General features: G+C 38.3%; 1 protein-coding gene across 19 annotated transcripts in view; it reads left to right on the forward strand.

Annotated features, from left to right (window-relative positions):
- Syne1 (spectrin repeat containing nuclear envelope protein 1) overlaps positions 1–17,759 on the forward strand; it is a 437,993-nt gene that overhangs the window by 164,645 nt on the left and 255,589 nt on the right. For all 19 annotated transcript variants that reach the window (XM_074072146.1, XM_074072138.1, XM_074072173.1 and 16 more), the window contains 10 exons: positions 1,215–1,365; positions 4,290–4,517; positions 4,884–4,982; positions 6,787–6,974; positions 7,332–7,455; positions 9,585–9,751; positions 11,887–12,040; positions 13,430–14,058; positions 16,616–16,795; positions 17,440–17,590. In XM_074072146.1, coding sequence (XP_073928247.1) covers positions 1,215–1,365; positions 4,290–4,517; positions 4,884–4,982; positions 6,787–6,974; positions 7,332–7,455; positions 9,585–9,751; positions 11,887–12,040; positions 13,430–14,058; positions 16,616–16,795; positions 17,440–17,590 — 2,071 coding nt within the window. The remainder of the gene's footprint in view (positions 1–1,214; positions 1,366–4,289; positions 4,518–4,883; positions 4,983–6,786; positions 6,975–7,331; positions 7,456–9,584; positions 9,752–11,886; positions 12,041–13,429; positions 14,059–16,615; positions 16,796–17,439; positions 17,591–17,759) is intronic.

Raw genomic sequence — 17,759 nt, forward strand, 5'->3', positions numbered from 1 at the left:
TCTCTTTTTAATCCTATTATCACCTTGAACTTAACATTTTACATTTGCCTAAACTTTAAAATTTGATAAATACGTTATTTAAAACAAATTGTGACCTGAAATTTTAAGGACTTTGTGTTAAATATTCTCCATCAAGTTATGGGAATAGTGAAACTTGGAGTTTATTAGAAAGGAAGCAACTTCTATTTAGAATATCCACTGGAATCTTTATTCTATTTAAAACTTTGCAATACAGCATTGCTTGCATTTCCTGTGCTGTTAAGAGCAATAGGCACCCAGGGTATAAATTGGAGACTTGCAATACTATTCAACTTGACAATCAAATGATGCCATTATGTTTTCTTGATGTTTTCAAGTGCCTTTTGGTAAACAGAAACATTCTTCCACTTTTTTTAACCCAAGGACTTATCAGTTCAATGATACACTGTTAGTTTCTTAGTCTTTTTCTCAACTGAAAGCCATATTCACCTGCTTACACATGCATAGCTAATACAAACTGAGAATCCATAGCTAAAATTTTGCTCACTAGATTTGTTACACATAAAGCCTAAGCTGTCTAAACACAGGGTGCTCGGGAACAAGTGTTTAAAAAGGTCTTTTTGGAATTAGGAATCTAGGGCATCTATGAATAGGTGAAACCAATATATATTATAAATCAAGAGTGCTGTAATGATGGGAGCATTTCCTACCCAGCAGCATGGGACTCAGACCACAGGCTCTCTCCTCATTCATAAAGATGCACTTGATCAAAAGCTTTCAGATCTTTTCAAAATGCATTACAATCTCTCTCTCCTTCACCAGCAAGAGAGGAACGTGTGTAAGGAAACAGGAAACAGGAAAAAACAAACAAACAAACAGGAATCTATCAGGCATTGTTTATTAAAATAAGTCTTGGAAACTATGGATGAGATGAGAGTTTGATTAGATTATATCTGATTTAAACCCCTTTGGACCAAGCATTATTTTGTTTGAAATGTAGTTCTGTTCAGAAGGTAGCACCACTGCTTCCTCATAGGATGCACATGCTCAGAAAAGCTAGGAAGACTTGAGCCTGACGAGCTCCTGAGATCAAGTGTGCTTGTTTCCTGTCCAGTAGTTCCAACTTTGAAATGACCATAAATGTCCTCACTACCTTTCACCTGTGAGTTAAGGAAAAATGTGCTGCTGTTCTCTATTAAAATACTGCATTTTTAACCTAATTTGGTTAATTTTAGTATTAAAACGATGGAAATGGTGAAAACCAAGTGGGATCATTTTGGCAGTAATTTTGAGACCCTGTCCATCTGGATAACTGAGAAAGAAAATGAACTCAATGCCTTGGAAACTTCGCCATCTGCCATGGACATGCAAATCAGCCAAATTAAGGTGACCTGCTCACACGTTACCTTTATGATCTGTGTCTAGCTTTTAAGAACTCCTTTCTTACATTTATATCATCAAAAGATATTTGGTCCTGGAAAAGATATTTTATTGCTATGTGACCCTATTAAAATTAAATTCACACAAAATACCAATCTAAAAGGTCTTGATTGATACTGGGTAACACTCTATAGATGGAATTGTGTATTAATATTGTCTTATTTATGCATTCAAAGTCAATATTGTGTGCAATATCATTAAAATATTTTATGGTTGCATCATTCTTTTCCTTGATTTTGAATTAACCCCTATGGAGTGCTCTCTTGATTCATTTATACAACATGATATGTTTTCATCATCTACGACTGTCCTGTATAAGAACCATGACAAATACCTACAAGTATTAGTGGTGTTTACCCTCACCAACCACAAGATGGAGCTCGAAAAGTTGCTTTCCATAGGTGAAGCCAGGAGAATTGATTGGTCTATAGTTTTGGTTTATGACCTTGGGGCATGTAAAAGGATGTTCTGATGGGTTAGCTCTCCAGCCTCCAAAATAACCATGTGGATAGATTCATTCATAGATTCCATTGTCTGTTTCACTCACATAGTTTAAGAATTGAGCTCACAGTGTTCATCTATCTCTTTTATACAATTTCACACTACACATTTTCAAACTTCAGCCACTTCTTTTCCTAGCTCTGTTCATTTTTTTTTTTTTGGAATGGGAAAACCCTTTGCCATTTCATTCTATTAAATATAGTAAAATAAACACCAAGGTGAGGAAACATTTCCCAGTATGACTCAGAACCAGTTATGACCATGTGCAGAGTGGGAGGGTGCAGTGTTGCACAGCTAAAATTCCATGCTGTGCTGAGCCTTGTTGCTCATCACACATCTTTTGTGATCAGGGACACATGGAGTGGGGTGTGCACTGTCTGCTCTGGCCTCTGTGGAGTACAAGGGAAAATAGATGCTAAGTCCTTAAAGAATAGTTGTGAAATATTTTAATCTTTAAAACTCTTTTAAATATCATTTAATCATTTTCACTAAGTTCTACGAAAAAGAGAATAGCATCTATAGATAGTTTTGTCTCAAAAATATCTTCCAAGAATTAATATTCACCTTTTAACTTATCTCATCCACTCACTAGTTCATTTACTACTATTTTAAGATTTATTCCAGAGCTTCTGGAATATAACAATCATCAAATGTCATCTCATTGTTATTCTTCAGGAAAACTATGATTGCATATTTTATTGTTAAATATATAAATATTTACTATGAGTTTCTTTACTATCAGACTAGAACAGCATTTTGAAAAATGATCTAAAACATATTAAATAAATATGAATGCCAAGAAAAAGATACTTGTTGGAAATAAGCAATGATAATGTAGAATTCAGCGGAATTTGTTCTAATAGGTCATGTTCTATTTGTAAACAGAATACTCATTACAGGAAATATATGGTAACATTTATAAGAATTTTCTTACCTTAAATCAATTTTAGGATTAGAATTAATGAATTATTTGCATTCTTATAAAGATAGATACTCTAAGCCCATCTTTGCTTGTCATTGCATGTATTCCAAATTGACATGGATAACTGAGAAGAACATATGCTGGATTCCTCTTCAAGCATCTTTTTCTCTTGGATGGGATTCATTTTTACCACAATCCAATAGTTTGATTGTGTGGCTCGTATTTAAGAATTTGTTGATGACACTTATTAGCCTAAGAACTAAGAGCTTTGTTTTTAATTATGATTGTTTAACTGATGTGCACAAACACCTACAATAATTAATAATATAATCAATACAAAAGGAAGCAAGACTGTATTCATACCCAAACAACAAATATCTATCAGACACACCACTGTAGTCATGCACATGAAAAATAAAAATCAGTAAGAGATACAGACCTCAAACTTAATCTGATGTAAGTTATTTCTGATTCTCTCAACTAGACAAAAGTAACAAATTTGGTTTCTCCAGGGTAATAGTATTTTTTATCTAAATTATTTGAAACTGAAACTTGAATGAATTTTTGGCATTATTTTGATTGAATGATTTGGCCCTTTTTTAGGGAAATAATTTTCATTTTCTTATACATAAATAATCCTCTGTGTTTTTGAGACACACACATATACACACACATCCTCAGTAGCTATCAGTGATTTTCATGCATTGCCAAATATATAAAATATCCTTTCTGCTCCAAATTAAATTGAAAGTATGTGGATTGTTTTTTCCTGTAAAGTCCGTAGCTAATGAAGAAAGCACTGGAGATCACCAGCACCAGCACCCCATGGAAAATTGTTAGAAATTAAAAGTCTTGGGCCTCACCTTAGAAAGAGTGGGTCTGACCCCCAGGAATGGGGTACAAGTGTTCCAATACGTTCTGTATTTGGAAATGACTGGCATAAAAAATAAATGTCAAATCAGAAACACTTTGTGTAATCAGAAACACTTTGAGCTTGGTAAAATATGACTCAATTACATTTTAGAAACATCAGTATTTGTATTCTTGTGTGTTCCTGAGAAAACATGGCTTCCCCAGATCAACTGGTTAAAATGCTTGATTGGTAAGGAAAGTAGACAAGTTTCTGTATCTTTGAGATATAAGAGATATAGGGACATCTTTTTGCTTCTTTTGTTACAAAAAGGAGTAGCTATTTCTCTTTATTTTCCATCCAGTGAGCACAACCTCCATTGTTTGCATTTTATAGATGTTGTCTGTGTGTCTGTTCTTCCCCAGTAAGGCCAGAAAACAACATGGTGTTTGTTTATAGCTGCTTTCCAACCATTCAAGTATGTTTAGATGTCAGTTAAGGAAATTCTCCTCATTTTCTCTCTGCAGATAATTACATCATTTCAGGAAGGCGAGATTACTCAGTCCACATTGTCATTTTTCTTGTTTTAAATATTAGGTCACAATTCGGGAAATAGAAAGTAAGATCAGCAGCATTACAGGATTAGAAGATGAGGCTCAGTCTTTTGCTCAATTTATTACCACTGGAGAAGCTGCTCGAATCAAAGCCAAGTTGACACAAGTAAGAAGATACTGGGAAGAACTCCGAGAGCATGCACAATGCCTGGAAGGAACAATCTTGGGGCATTTATCTCAGCAGCAAATGTTTGAAGAGAATCTTAGAAAGGTAAGAATTGGTCTGTGCATGCCCAAGTTATAAATTTCACATGTGTTTACAGAGAAATGTAATAAATTGCCCACAAATAGTGGTATAAGGAAAAGAAACATTGCCAACCATCTACCAAATTGTCAGTGATAACTAACTTCATAATTATTTATATGGTATTTTTTTGAGGGGGGATATAAGAATGCCATTATATATTGTGATAATTCTTAATAATTTTTCTTTCAAACAATGGGACACACTCGCTTTAGATTTTTTTAAAAAAATCATTGAAAGCTATCCAATAAAAGGTAGGGATGCTACTTTGTCAGAAGCTTTTCTGCCTTGATGTGTATTTTTCCCATCATTATTTTTATGTCACTATTTTAGATTCAACAGTCTCTGTCTGAATTTAAAGACAGACTTGATTCTCCAATTAAAATATGTTCTTCAGCTACAGAAACATACAAAGTTCTCCAAGAACAGATGGTAAGAATGTGCTTCCATATTTCTGCTTATACATCCACTCAAAAAATTGGTAACTCCTATTTGAAAAGAAAACAGAGTAAATGTTTTTATGAAAGTGAAAATTGGAAATATTTTGATGCTAATTAAGAAACTACATAGATCAAATATACTCCACATAACACAGGACATGTAAATATGCAAATAAGTTTTCACTATCACTATATTTTAAAGGAGCATTCATTTAAATATGTATTTCTCTCTTTTCATTAGAACATGTGATGTGTTCTAATTGCAGGTGTTATAGATCCTTTTATCTCTTGCCAGCATTATAAAAATTAAATGTCCAAGAAAAAATACATACATAGCAGACTTCACATTTTAAACCATTGCATTCAGATGTGCAGACTTTCTCTTCTCTGACCTGTTTCAAGGACTGGCTTTTTAATTTGGTCCCTGAATCATTACCAGTCTTTGGCAAGACAACAACCAGATGGCTCTGGCAGAATTTATAGAGAGGAACAAGAAGGGTCATACACAAAGAAATACTAAGAAACATGTTAACTAATAAACAAAACCAGAGATATTGTCCCTATTTCATGTGCCTGTGTACATATATGTCCCTTAATATGGGGGAGAGGGCTGCAATGACAGAAAGCCAAGAAGACACATTGATGAAGGCACACTTAGAAAGAATAGTAAAATTTATATCTTTTAAATATTTACAGTGAGAATGCATTTTTATCATTTATGTAATTTTTTACAACACAAAAAATGAGGAAAAGTAGGAAAATCCAATATGATAAAATTATTTTAATATTCAACTAATTTTGTAGTAGAGTGGCAAAGAAGATAACATTCTATTTTTTTCTAATATTTAGATTCCAGAAGAAAATACTTAAAAGCAAGTTGCTTTTTCTCTGTCTTGATTCTCTAATCTACAAAATGGGAGATAATGAAAAAAATACCTCCTAGTGCCCGTATGAAGAGTAAACAAATTAACACTCGTAATGTGCATAGCATAATACTTGCCATCTTCTGGGGGTCATCATCATTATTGTATTATCATCATTGTTGTCGTTGTCATCGTCTTTGTCATCTTTGACTCCTAACAACAGCTACTTTGGTCACAAATCTTTCTAGATATTTGTTCTGGATACGATAGTACATGACATGTGATGTTTGTAAGTTGAGAATCAGATTTTTAATCCTCATATATTTAGCATAAAATGAACAATAATTTTCACAGTTGTCTGAATTTATTGAGAGAAATTTGAAGGTATTCAGATGTACATCAGTACATTCTCAACTGGGGACAGTCTCTGTCTCATTTTTGATTTCTGCATCCATGGAGTAAGTTTCTCCTCGTTCTCACTGTGTCCTGCTGCAAATCATGGCAGAAACACCTTTTAGTACCATCACTGTGTATTATGGCTGAAGGGAAGATATTTCATGATGATGGGTCTTTAAGAAAAACATAGGTCTCATTGTTTATCCATGCTTTGGTCGTATACCAGTCTTCCCTCATCCAGTTTTGCTTCCTTAAATTTCAATTACCTGTGGTCAATCCCAGATTAAAAACACCAAATGAAAAAATCCAGAAATAAGTAATTCAGACAGTTTAGATAACTTTTATTATAGTGTATTGTTAATTGTTCTATTTTGTTATTAGTTGTTGTCTTTTACTGTGCCTAGTTATAAATTCAACTTTGCATAGGTACACAGGGACTGATACAGTCTGTGGCTTCAGGCATCCACAAATCCTCTTGGAACCTAACTCCCCCTGTAACCAAGAGGCCCTTCAGTATTGCCTTTGCACTCTCCTTAGGACCTGTGTCAGGCGCTGGAGTCTCTGAGCAGCACGATCGGCACCTTCTCAGCCAGTGCCCGGAAGGTGGTGAGCAGAGACTCCTGCATCCAGGAGGCTGCAGCCATACAGCAGCAGTATGAGGGCACACTAAGGAGGGCCAAAGAGAGACAGACTGTGCTGGAGGACCTGCTGGCCCACTGGCAGAGGTGAGCAGTGTTCTCTCTTAAATTACTGCCTCTATTAAATGGGAAACTCTGGACTATTCCTGTAATCATCGCAGTTGTAAACTACACGACCTGCGAATCTGTTATGGGGAGATCGTGATCTGCTTGGTAAGATGAAGAAAGTGGAGAGCATGTATGTGAATCTGTACACATTGATGTAATCACATGTACAGGTACACACATAAAAATGAATGGAGTGTTGCACCTTCACATCTAGAACGACACGATGAACACTCTTATCATGTATAATGGTTCACACTAGACCCTCTACCCTGAGAAAGGTTATGTTCTCACATGATCATTTTGGATGAATTTGTTTCTTTTCTCTGCTTTCTTCAGGCTACAAAAAGAACTGTCATCCTTTTTGACCTGGTTAGAACGGTGTGAGGCCATAGCCAGTTCCCCAGAAATGGACATTTCTGCAGACAGAGTCAAAGTGGAAGGCGAACTTCAGTTGATACAGGCAAGTTCAAGGAAGTGTGAGAAAGGAAAATGGAATGCTTTTGCTATGGTTGCATTGTTTTGTAAAAATTAATTAAATAATTAATCCTCTGACCCACTTAACTCTTTGCTTTGGTTTTGTGATTCCTGAAACCATCCTTTGATATCAAGGTGTCCTAGAAAGAGAACAAGCCTGATCTGAGAGATAAAGGAATGAAGAAGAAGAACTTTGTGATAACTTATGTCTATGGCGTGTTAGAAAGTCCTGAAGCAACCAGCCAAGTGTTGTAGCACAGGCCTGTAATCTCAGTCCTCAGGAGGTAGAGGCAAGAGGATCCAAAACTTGAGGCCACCATGGCCTCAAGCTAGACTGGGCTATGAGACTGTCTCAAAAACAACAACAACAAAAACCCAAACAATTCCTGTGACATGATGTTGGCATTTGAATAAAACTGATCTGGCAGGGGAGTTGAGAGGAAAGGCAGAAATAAAGATGAAACAAGGTTGGCCATCATTTTGTCCCTGAACTGGCAGTAGGTATAATCGCTCCACTTTTGTAATAATATGAATTTTTGGTTATAAAGTACTTTTTAAGAAAGAAGTAATATAACATAGAAAGAAATCAATAGTGATTATTATTTTCAAGCAAGATAGAAAAAATGAATGAGCACAAATACAGGTTACAGAAAGACAAGAAGATTAAAACAAAAACCTTTTAATCTAAAAGAAAACTTTAAGTATTATTGTAGCCATAGACAATATTATTGATCAATGACTTGCTTGAAGTGATGTTATTTGTGCTATAAAATTCAATAGGCAAATTGCTTCCGAAAAGAGATTTATTGTATTACAGGTTTATACCTCAGCTGTCTAGAATAGGTGTAAGAGTTTTCATTTCATAATTGCTTCTCTTAATCTCCACCAGAGGTCGCTTAGCATCTAAACTACTGCCCATTTCAGATTTTCTTCCTCCTTGACAAGGGGCTCCATTCCCCTGCTTCTCCAGCCTTGCCACTTTGCCAGACCCATGAATCTTCCACGAAGTCCCTTTCCAGAAATCTACAGTGACTATCCTGAGGACAAACAGCACCATCTGCTTCCTGTCCTCTTAGAAACACATGTGAGGTGGGCCAGTAGGGGAAGACACACCTCCTTTCCATAAAAACAACAAATAGGCACTGACTCCTGTGTGCCTCTATGTGGAAGCTAACTGCCATATGAGTGAGAGGACTGGAGGGGCTGCAGGCTTCTGTCACTCCCGTGTCCACACAGTGTGTCCTTCCCTGAGCTGTGCCTCCACTGTGGGGTTACTGCAATGTGCACATTCCTGCCTCCTGGTCTAACGTCCTGTGCTGCTTCTTCTCTGTGTCCTCCTCAGCATAAGTCCCAGTTCTGCTTCAGAGTCTTTCTTGTCATCCATAGGCTGGGAACCCCTTCCTCTGATGTGTCAGCAATTTTGCCAGTATCCCAGATAGGTGCTCATTAGAAAAGGAAAGAATACATTTTGATAAGCATTTACACATTTTGATGCTTCTCCTAGCATCTCACTTAGCACCTATCTCTTACTAGATAAGAACCAAAACGTTTAGGCACAGTCACAGCGCCTAAGAGATTCATTGCTTGATACAGTTAAAAAGAAAAAGTAGTTCTGTTGCATGCAAGTAAAATGAAGCACCCTTAAATCCCCCCTGCCCCCTCCCCCAGTTTGGCATAATATAATCTCTAAACAGAGACTGAGGGAAAGAGAGAGAAAGAGAGAGAGAGAGAGAGAGAGAGAGAGAGAGAGAGAGAGAGAATGACCGTATTTCCAGTACCTAGAATTGTGCCTCTGCTATTGTTAGACCACATTAATTATTTTCTACAATAGTCTGTCTTTGAGTCTCTTCACCTACTCAGTTTCTGCATCTTAAAGAAATTCATAGCTTCCAAATTTGCCTAATTTATAGCCGAGATTCCAATAAAGTCATCCAGGTTTCAGGAGCATTGAAATTTTCATTAAAGGTAAGCTAGATCCATTGCTAAATCAAGTAACAAAAACTCTTCTGCCCAATGGCCTTCATTGTGCAGGAATGCAAAGCCTTCGGACACAGCTACTTGCCCTGCATGGCCCTTCCACTGGGTGAGGTCTGTTATGTGTTCTGCTTTCCTCAGGCACTGCAAACTGAAGTTGTGTCACAGGCATCCATCTACAGCAACCTTCTGCAGTTGAAGGAATCCCTGTTCTCAGTAGCCTCCAAGGAGGATGTGAAAATGGTGAAGCTACATTTGGAGCAGTTGGACGAGAGGTGGAGAGACTTACCACAGATGGTTAGCAAAAGGTTGGTTCTAGAAAGCCTTCTGAGGTTGGTGATTTATTTGTAAAGGGTGAGCTGTGTTTTTAAAGGTAAACTGATTTCAGGAAGCATAGTTTTGTTTACTTTTATTTAACTCAGCTGTTCAGGGAATAATTATGAAGAGGAAAAAGTGGTCATTTTTTTTAAATCAAGGTCTTCAAAAATGAGCATCGCTGCAGAACCTTAACTCAAAACTTCAGTATTACAATCAGAGCAAATGATTAAACCAGGTGAAATTTGTTGAAGAGAGTAGGGTTGCTAATGTTTGTATTGTTTATTGTGTGCAGGAGAAAAGCGGTCACTAAAACTCTGCCTTACATGGTATTTCTCAACCAGAGGCATTATAGATCTGCTGCCCTACTTCACTCCAACAGAGATCTTTGGAAAGAGCAAGGGAAATTTTTAATATATTAAATGGAGGCAAACATAGATTCAATAATAATTAGCTTTATAATTGGCATGTTTATCTTTCTAATTAAAAAGAGATCTTTTCCCTTTAAAGTGATATTGATTACCAATATAGTGCTGGATGAGCCTTTAACCTCTCTGATCATTTTAAAGTTCATTCATTCAGTAAATATTTATTGGGCTTCTGAAATGAGTAGAGCACTCTTCTGTGTGCTGGGGATCACTCCCCACTTTCCTGGAGCTGGATGATTATTCCATTGTTTGTTATTTCAGTTATTCAATCAATCAATGATTGTGTTTTGCTGAGTGTCAAGCACCACATCAATACCAGAGCCATAAAAATACCAAAAACCTGACTTCAGGAATTTTACAGATCAGTGTGGGAATAACACAGAAAGCAATGAGTGTAGGAACAAAAACAAAAGGGCACAGGGAATTGTAGGAACAAAAGCAAAATAAAGAGGGTATTTGAATGAGTTCAAGAAGAGCCAACAGAAAGATTTGATGCCAACTCTTGAAAGATGAACAATTTTCCTTAAAACAGCAGGATCCGCCTTCTGCCTAGCTCTCAAAGGAAAAGTGAAGGACTTTTAAAGTGACACAAAGCATTCAAAAGACAACTTATGCTTGTGAGAATAATGCGTGGGTGATTTTACAAGGATTAAAATGTGAAAGTCAATTTAAACAGTTTAACTCTAGTACAAATCATTATAATGAATATTAGTATTTGACCAAGGTTATTACTTTAATATCAGTTGTGGATGCTGATCTCCAATCCCCATTATTAATCATCTAATTTCTTTACTGCACAAGCATCAATTGATTCCTTGTTATATTCTGGCCCCTTTCCAAGTGCTTGGGTTACAGTAGTTAGCAAGACAAATAAAATCTTTGATTATGGGGAGTAGGGCAAGAAGGGGCTAGAGAGGTAAATACATAATTTAAAAATTAATGACTGTTTCAAGTGGTATTAAGTATTATAAAGATAACAAAATAAGGTAGGGACCAAAGAAAGGGTAGGGCATCTTTACACTGGATGGTCACGTGAGGTTTCTCTGGGGAGTAGGACCTGATTAAGATTAGAGTGCTGTGACAGAATTAGGACCAGGCTGCTCTGGGGACAGGACACACAGGCAGAGCAAGCAAAACAGGCAAGGGCTGTAAGACAGAAGTGGGAGTGTGGGGCAGAGCTGTATCAGATGAGGCCAGAGAAGTAGATCATGCAGGGGTTTGCCTTCCTCAGTGCAGCAGGAAACTGCACAGTGTTGAAGCATGACAGGGGCTGCCCTGATCCCATGAAATCATGCCTGGCTGTAATCTAAGAGGGATGGTAGGGAGGCAGAGGTAGCAGGAAGGAGGCCAGGCAAGAGATGAAGAGATTTGGACTGTGGTGTGGGGGCAGGGAGAATTGAGGAGAAGAGCACAGGATGGTGCATATGGTGGAAGGGCTGCTCACAGGATGGGCGTAGATCAGATAGGGTGAGGTAGTGGAGAAGAGATGGACAGAGGAAGAGGCGTTCCTAGGACCGTAGGGGTGGATGATGGTGATGTTAACTGAGATGGGAAATTGTGAGAAAACAGGGATTAGGGGTTTGGAAATATCTGCTGTCATATGGACAGCTGGGGTAAGCTCCACTCTCAAGGTGCATCATTGACCCTTTCTGTTCACCAGTGGGACGTGTTCACTGTAACACCATCTCCCCTCCCTGCAGGATGAGTTTTCTTCAGTCTGTGGTGGCTGAGCACCAGCGATTTGATGAGCTGCTGCTTTCTTTTTCTGTCTGGATTAAGCTGTTTCTCAGTGAGTTACAAACTACCTCTGAGATAAGCTTAATGGATCACCAAGTGGCCCTTACCCGGCACAAGGTAAAGTGGGTTCTTTTAAGATGGAAGAAAGACTTATTTGGAAAAGAGAGTTCTTGAATTACAGAGGGATGCAATATTTTAAAATACACTTGATGGCAATTTAACTTTTAGTCACATGAAAATGGTTTAATCATTGAACATATGGGTCCAGCCAATGTGTTACACAGATAAATTAAGCAGATAAAACCACTTTGGAGAGTCAGGTGCACGCCTGTAATCCCAGAACTCAGGAGGCTAAGGCAGGAGGAATGAGTATTGGAGGCCACCCTGGGCTATAAGGAAAGCCCTGTCTCAAAACAAAAAAGCAAACAAGCCAACAAAAAACTTCAGATAAAATAGGTAAGCACAATAAGAAACTCTTTCCTCACAGTGGAGCAAATGAGTTCAAGCATAAAGTAAAGAATGGAAATTTTTAAGCTTTCTAGTTTTTCTGTTCCAATTCTGAAAACTAATGTGAATTCCAGTGCTTTAGCAATACAGTTTTTATGAGTTACTATCTGGCTTGAAAGTGAGTGAAAACTTATGACTTACTTCCCTTATTTGTAAATTATGCATATTATATATCCTGGCACCAAAAACATTTAAAAATCAGATATTGGTCCTCAAGCATCAAGATGGTGGAGAAAAGGTATCTAATAAGACTATAAAAATATTTATATTTATAGCCAGTGTTCATTCTCTGTTGGATTTGCTAGCTGGCTTTACAAAAGGAGAAGCAAGCTGTCCTTTCTTCAGGACAGAAGGCAGTTTTGCATTTTGGAGAAAGACACTACCAAAGTTGTCTCCTACCCATCCCCCCAAACCCCCCACCCAAAAGAGCCTTGAGAGACAGGTGCTGTCTTTAGCATGACTGTGTTTCAAAGTGATGACTCCCAGGTCCTAGAGAAAGACAATCCTGAGTTGTACAATTGTCCAGCGACTTTAAAAATTGACATCTTAAAGAGGCAGGGCCAAGTTATTTAAAGTAAATGTTCTAAAAAATAGGAAGAAGCTGTATAAAGTTGAGAAGCTGAGCTCAGGGCATCTCTCAGGCTATTTTTGGTCAAGATTAAAATAGGTGATAATTTCTGTTTCATAGGAGCCATGCTGAGATTTTTGTGCTGGATCTTAAACATGGTTTATTGTGAGCTGGTCAAATTTCTTATACAGTAATTCAGATAAAATGCAACTTCTGGTTTGAAACTAATTAAATCAGTGTGTATTATATGACATATACAGATGAGCAAAATGAGACATTGTATAAATGTTTCTGGAAGAGTCACTGCAGATGAGTTTTAAATCCTAAGCTATCTGTGCACTTAAAATGTATCTCGCCATCACAAACCCTGCTGTCTATCAGCGTCCTTGACTGTAGTAAACCTGAGGAATCAAAAACTCTCTTCTCTCTAGGACCATGTGGCACAAATAGAGAACAAAAAAGAAGAATTGCAGAGTCTGCAGGCCCACTTAGCAAAGCTGGGTTCTCTGGGCCGAGCTGAGCACCTCTACCTCCTCCAGGGCAAGGCAGAGGACTGCTTCCAGCTCTTTCAGGAGGCCCACCAGGTGGTGGAGAGGCGGCAGCTCGCCCTATCCCAGTTGGCACAGTTCCTCCAGAGCCACGCCTCACTGTCTGGGGTTCTCCATCAGCTGAGGCAAACGGTAGAATCAACCAGCAGCATGAATAAGAAGCAGTCAGACTTGCTAGAAAAGGACCTCAGTGACACCATGCAAGATGTGAAGACACTAGAATCTACTGCCATCAGTCTCGATGGCATCCTTACCAAAGCCCAGTACCATCTGAAAGATGGGAGCACAGAGCAGAGGACTTCCTGCAGAGCTGCGGCTGATCAGCTCTGTTCAGAAGTAGAGCGGATCCAGAACCTTTTGGGAACCAAGCAGAGTGAGGCAGATGCTCTGGCAGTATTGAAAAAAGCATTCCAAGACCAGAAAGAGGAGTTGCTGAAAAGCATCGAGGACATTGAAGAAAGGACGGACAGAGAGAGACTGAAAGAACCCACCCGCCAAGCACTACAGCAGAGGTACAGGAAACAGGGAACGGGGAAGCCCAGCCGTCTCTTCTATTTATTCCTTTTGGAATCAACCTTTGTGGAAAGCTTTAATAGCACCATATGTAACAACCTCTTTCGTTCTTCTTTCTTTCTTTCTTTCTTTTTTTACCATTTTGAAAATAGAATAAATGACTAATTTAACACTTGAGAAGTATGAAAATTCCTTTGACTTCCTTAGAATTATTGTTCTTAGAAAGGATAATGTATGAACCCCTCTGACATCTTCCCTCTGTGCTAATGGATCACATCACATATTTGTAAACTATTTCTTACCGATGGGGAAAGGGGATACATCTTGTGTCACAAGAGTGCAGGCAGAGATCCAAGTAGATGTGTGGTTCTGGTGGTAAAAGTATTAGAGAATTCCTCCCTCGAGGGAAGCAAGGTTGTTGTCAGGGAGTAGACAACAGATGTCAGACAAGGGAAAATGGGGTGAAATCGTTTTCTCTTGTAGAGAGATGCTTAGCAAGGTGACAAGTGGCCATCTGAAAGCTAGGTTCACTTATTTAAACCAAAACCAGTCAGTTTGGCAGAATGGCTCTCCACACTTACTTTTAACTGTTGTCTAGATGTGTGCAGAAGGCAGAGAAGAGGGTTTAAATGGAGTTGGGATTTTTATCTGATGAGTTCAACAGAGCAGCAGAGGGGTCAAGTTCCCTTAATAAATTTGATAACTGATTTTCCCCAATACTGTAGCCTTAATTTCAATCTGCTTTTTCCTGCTTCTTTTTCTTTTTTCTTTTGTGGGGGTGGGGGTGGGGCTGGGGTTTGAACTCAGAGCTTCGTGCTTGCAAAGCAGGCTCTCTACCATTTGAGCCACACCTTCAGTCCATTTTGCTCTGGTTATTTTGAAGATGGGCTCTTGCAAACTGTTTGTTTGGGTTGGCATCAAACTGCGATCCTCCTGATCTCAGCCTCCCTAGTAACTAGGATTACAGGCATGAGCCCCTGTGCCCAGCTTCTTTTACCTTCTTAACTGAACGTTGTCCTCATTCATGTCCTCAGGCCCACTTTTGGGCTTTAGGGTCAGAGAAACAGTTGACATGCATTCATACCAAAGTGTCCATACTTGATAAGGATTGTGTTGTCCCTGCCAGCATGGTTGTCATCTGTCCCCTTTTAATCAGAATCAGACATGAAGTCATTTGGTGACAATGAAGTTTATATTGGAGTGACAGACTGGGCTGCTGAGGTCACACTCCTCATGCCCTCATGGACAATAAGCCACTGAACTAGTCTAGCAAATTTACAAAAGGGAATGAAATATGGAAGTAAAAATAATGCCTGATGTGGCTTACCCAGGAAGTCAGCAGCAGCCCTGGTGCCACAGGGCTATGTGGCCCCTCTGGCCAGCTAGGGGAGAGCAGATAGAACATCTTGAAACTGCTGGAGAAGGCCCAGGCTGGGACCAGAGGCCCGCTCAGTACTGCAAACACTGAGCTCATGAAAAGCATAGAAATATAGGCTGAGAAAATGTTGCAATGACCAATGGGTTTATTAAATCCCAGCCATACTGGAATTCCCTGTGCTGCCATGGGCAAATCCTCTATTCTTTAGGGCAAGAATAATGATGACACTTGACTGTGGCCACTTCGTTTAGGAATAAAATGGGGTAGTGTATGTGCACTTACTTTACACACTACAGCACAGAACCAAAATGCAAGGATGAGTCAGTGCTTGCATGTGTGGCCATTTTTTAGAGATGCTCAAATATTTATATATGAGACAAAAGTAGATGTTTTCCACAGAGCTTAGTAAAGCTATTTTCATTTTGAATGAAACATATAATTATTTATATTTCATAAAAATACTGGACTTCATAGTTCAGAAGGATTTCTTATAAATGACCAAGCCATAAGAATTTACCTCCTTGAATTACCACAGTTCTCATGCCTGGAATCCCAACTACTTGTGAGGCAGAGATCAGGAGGATCATTGTTCAAGCCCAACCTGGGCAAAAAAATTGGTGAGGCCCCATTTAACCAATAAGCTGGGAGTGTTGACATGGGCCTGCCGTCCCAGCTACATAAGAGATCACAGGTAGTAGGATTGCAATCTTAGGTCAGCATTCTGAGGCTGTCTTAGGGCAAAAACATGAGTCCGTACTTGAAAATTAAAGCAAAGAGGGCTGGCGGTGTAGCTTGAGTGGTAAAGTGCTTGCCTAACAAACATGAGGTTCTTAGTTCAAATCCCAGTGCTAACAACAAAAAAAAGTCACCTACTTGGCCTATAAAGTTTATCTTTGTCTTAAAAGTCTTCATACCATCAAAGCAAAGGAGAAAGAGAATACATGCTTAATAGAAGGTTGAGACTGAACAAGTGAGTAGAAGAAATGACTTTCAACATATTAGAGGTACAGTTTGAGTCATTCTACAAAATTAATTTGACAACTATCTTCATCCATTGATATACATTAATTTAATTGCTGTGTTAAACATTTTCCTAGCTATCTTGATGTGTCTTCTGGACTCACATGCATATGAGGAAATATAGTAAATTTCTCCTACCACAACATTTTAATTCACAGGCTGAGAGTGTTCAATCAGCTAGAAGATGAGTTGAATTCTCACGAGCATGAACTATGTTGGTTGAAAGACAAAGCCAAACAAATTGCCCAGAAAGATGTGGCTTTTGCACCAGAAGTGGACAGGGAGATCAATCGCTTAGAAGTCACCTGGGATGACACCAAGAAACTAATTCATGAAAAGTAAGTCAGAAACATCCTGTCTTGTTTTTAAGACTTCCTGCTAATTTTGTGGCATTTTTATTAAGCATTCTCCTAGATTGTGATGTCTTGAGATTGCACAGTATTTAGTTATAAGAATGTGTCAGAATTTACTCCATTATTGATTTTTAACATTTGGATTACCTCTTTCTTTTGCTTGTAAATAATAGGATGAATAGTATCATTTTACTAATCCTAGTGTACACACAACTGTTCCTATGGGAAAGCTCCTAGATATGAAAAGTTGTTACATTGACTAGTAAGAGAAGAAGCTCATGTGCATTTTAATTACTGAGCTGAGTTTCTGCTTGCTTTGTTTTGTGGTTGCTTTTTCTTGCCCCCAACATATACAATTATGAAGTAATTAAAAAACAGCATAAAAAAGATATTTTAAAAAGCAAAATATTTGGGTGACTCATCTATGTAGGCTTGATGTGGAGAACATTTTTAACATTAGAATTAAGCAGAATTATTTTGACTTCAGCAGGGAAAAGTATGATTTTCTCTGGGTTCCAACATCCATCTGTGACCACATTCATGACGTGATTCAGCAGGTCCAATGACAGGGAAGTCGTCCCTTTCCTAACACGTGACACTAAATTATATGTTTCCTTTAATCATTGCAGCCAGGGGCAGTGCTGTGGACTTATTGACTTAATGAGGGAATATCAGAACTTGAAGTCAGTGGTGTCTAAAGTCCTAGAAGATGCCAGAAGTGTCATTGGAACTAGAACTACTATAAAAGATCAGGAAGACCTTAAATGGGCTTTTTCCAAGGTAAAGTTCAAAATGCACTTATTTTAAAAGACTAGCATATTTGTTTTTGTTCCCTTGCACAATTCTTCCTGCCAGTACATTTAGATGTGGGTGATACCTGCTAACAACTCAATTTATTTTCTATACTGATTTCCTAGAATTTCACACACAGCTAATTAGCATCATTAAT

This window comes from Castor canadensis, chromosome 1 (assembly GCF_047511655.1).
Source record: "Castor canadensis chromosome 1, mCasCan1.hap1v2, whole genome shotgun sequence".
Lineage (NCBI taxonomy): Eukaryota > Metazoa > Chordata > Mammalia > Rodentia > Castoridae > Castor > Castor canadensis.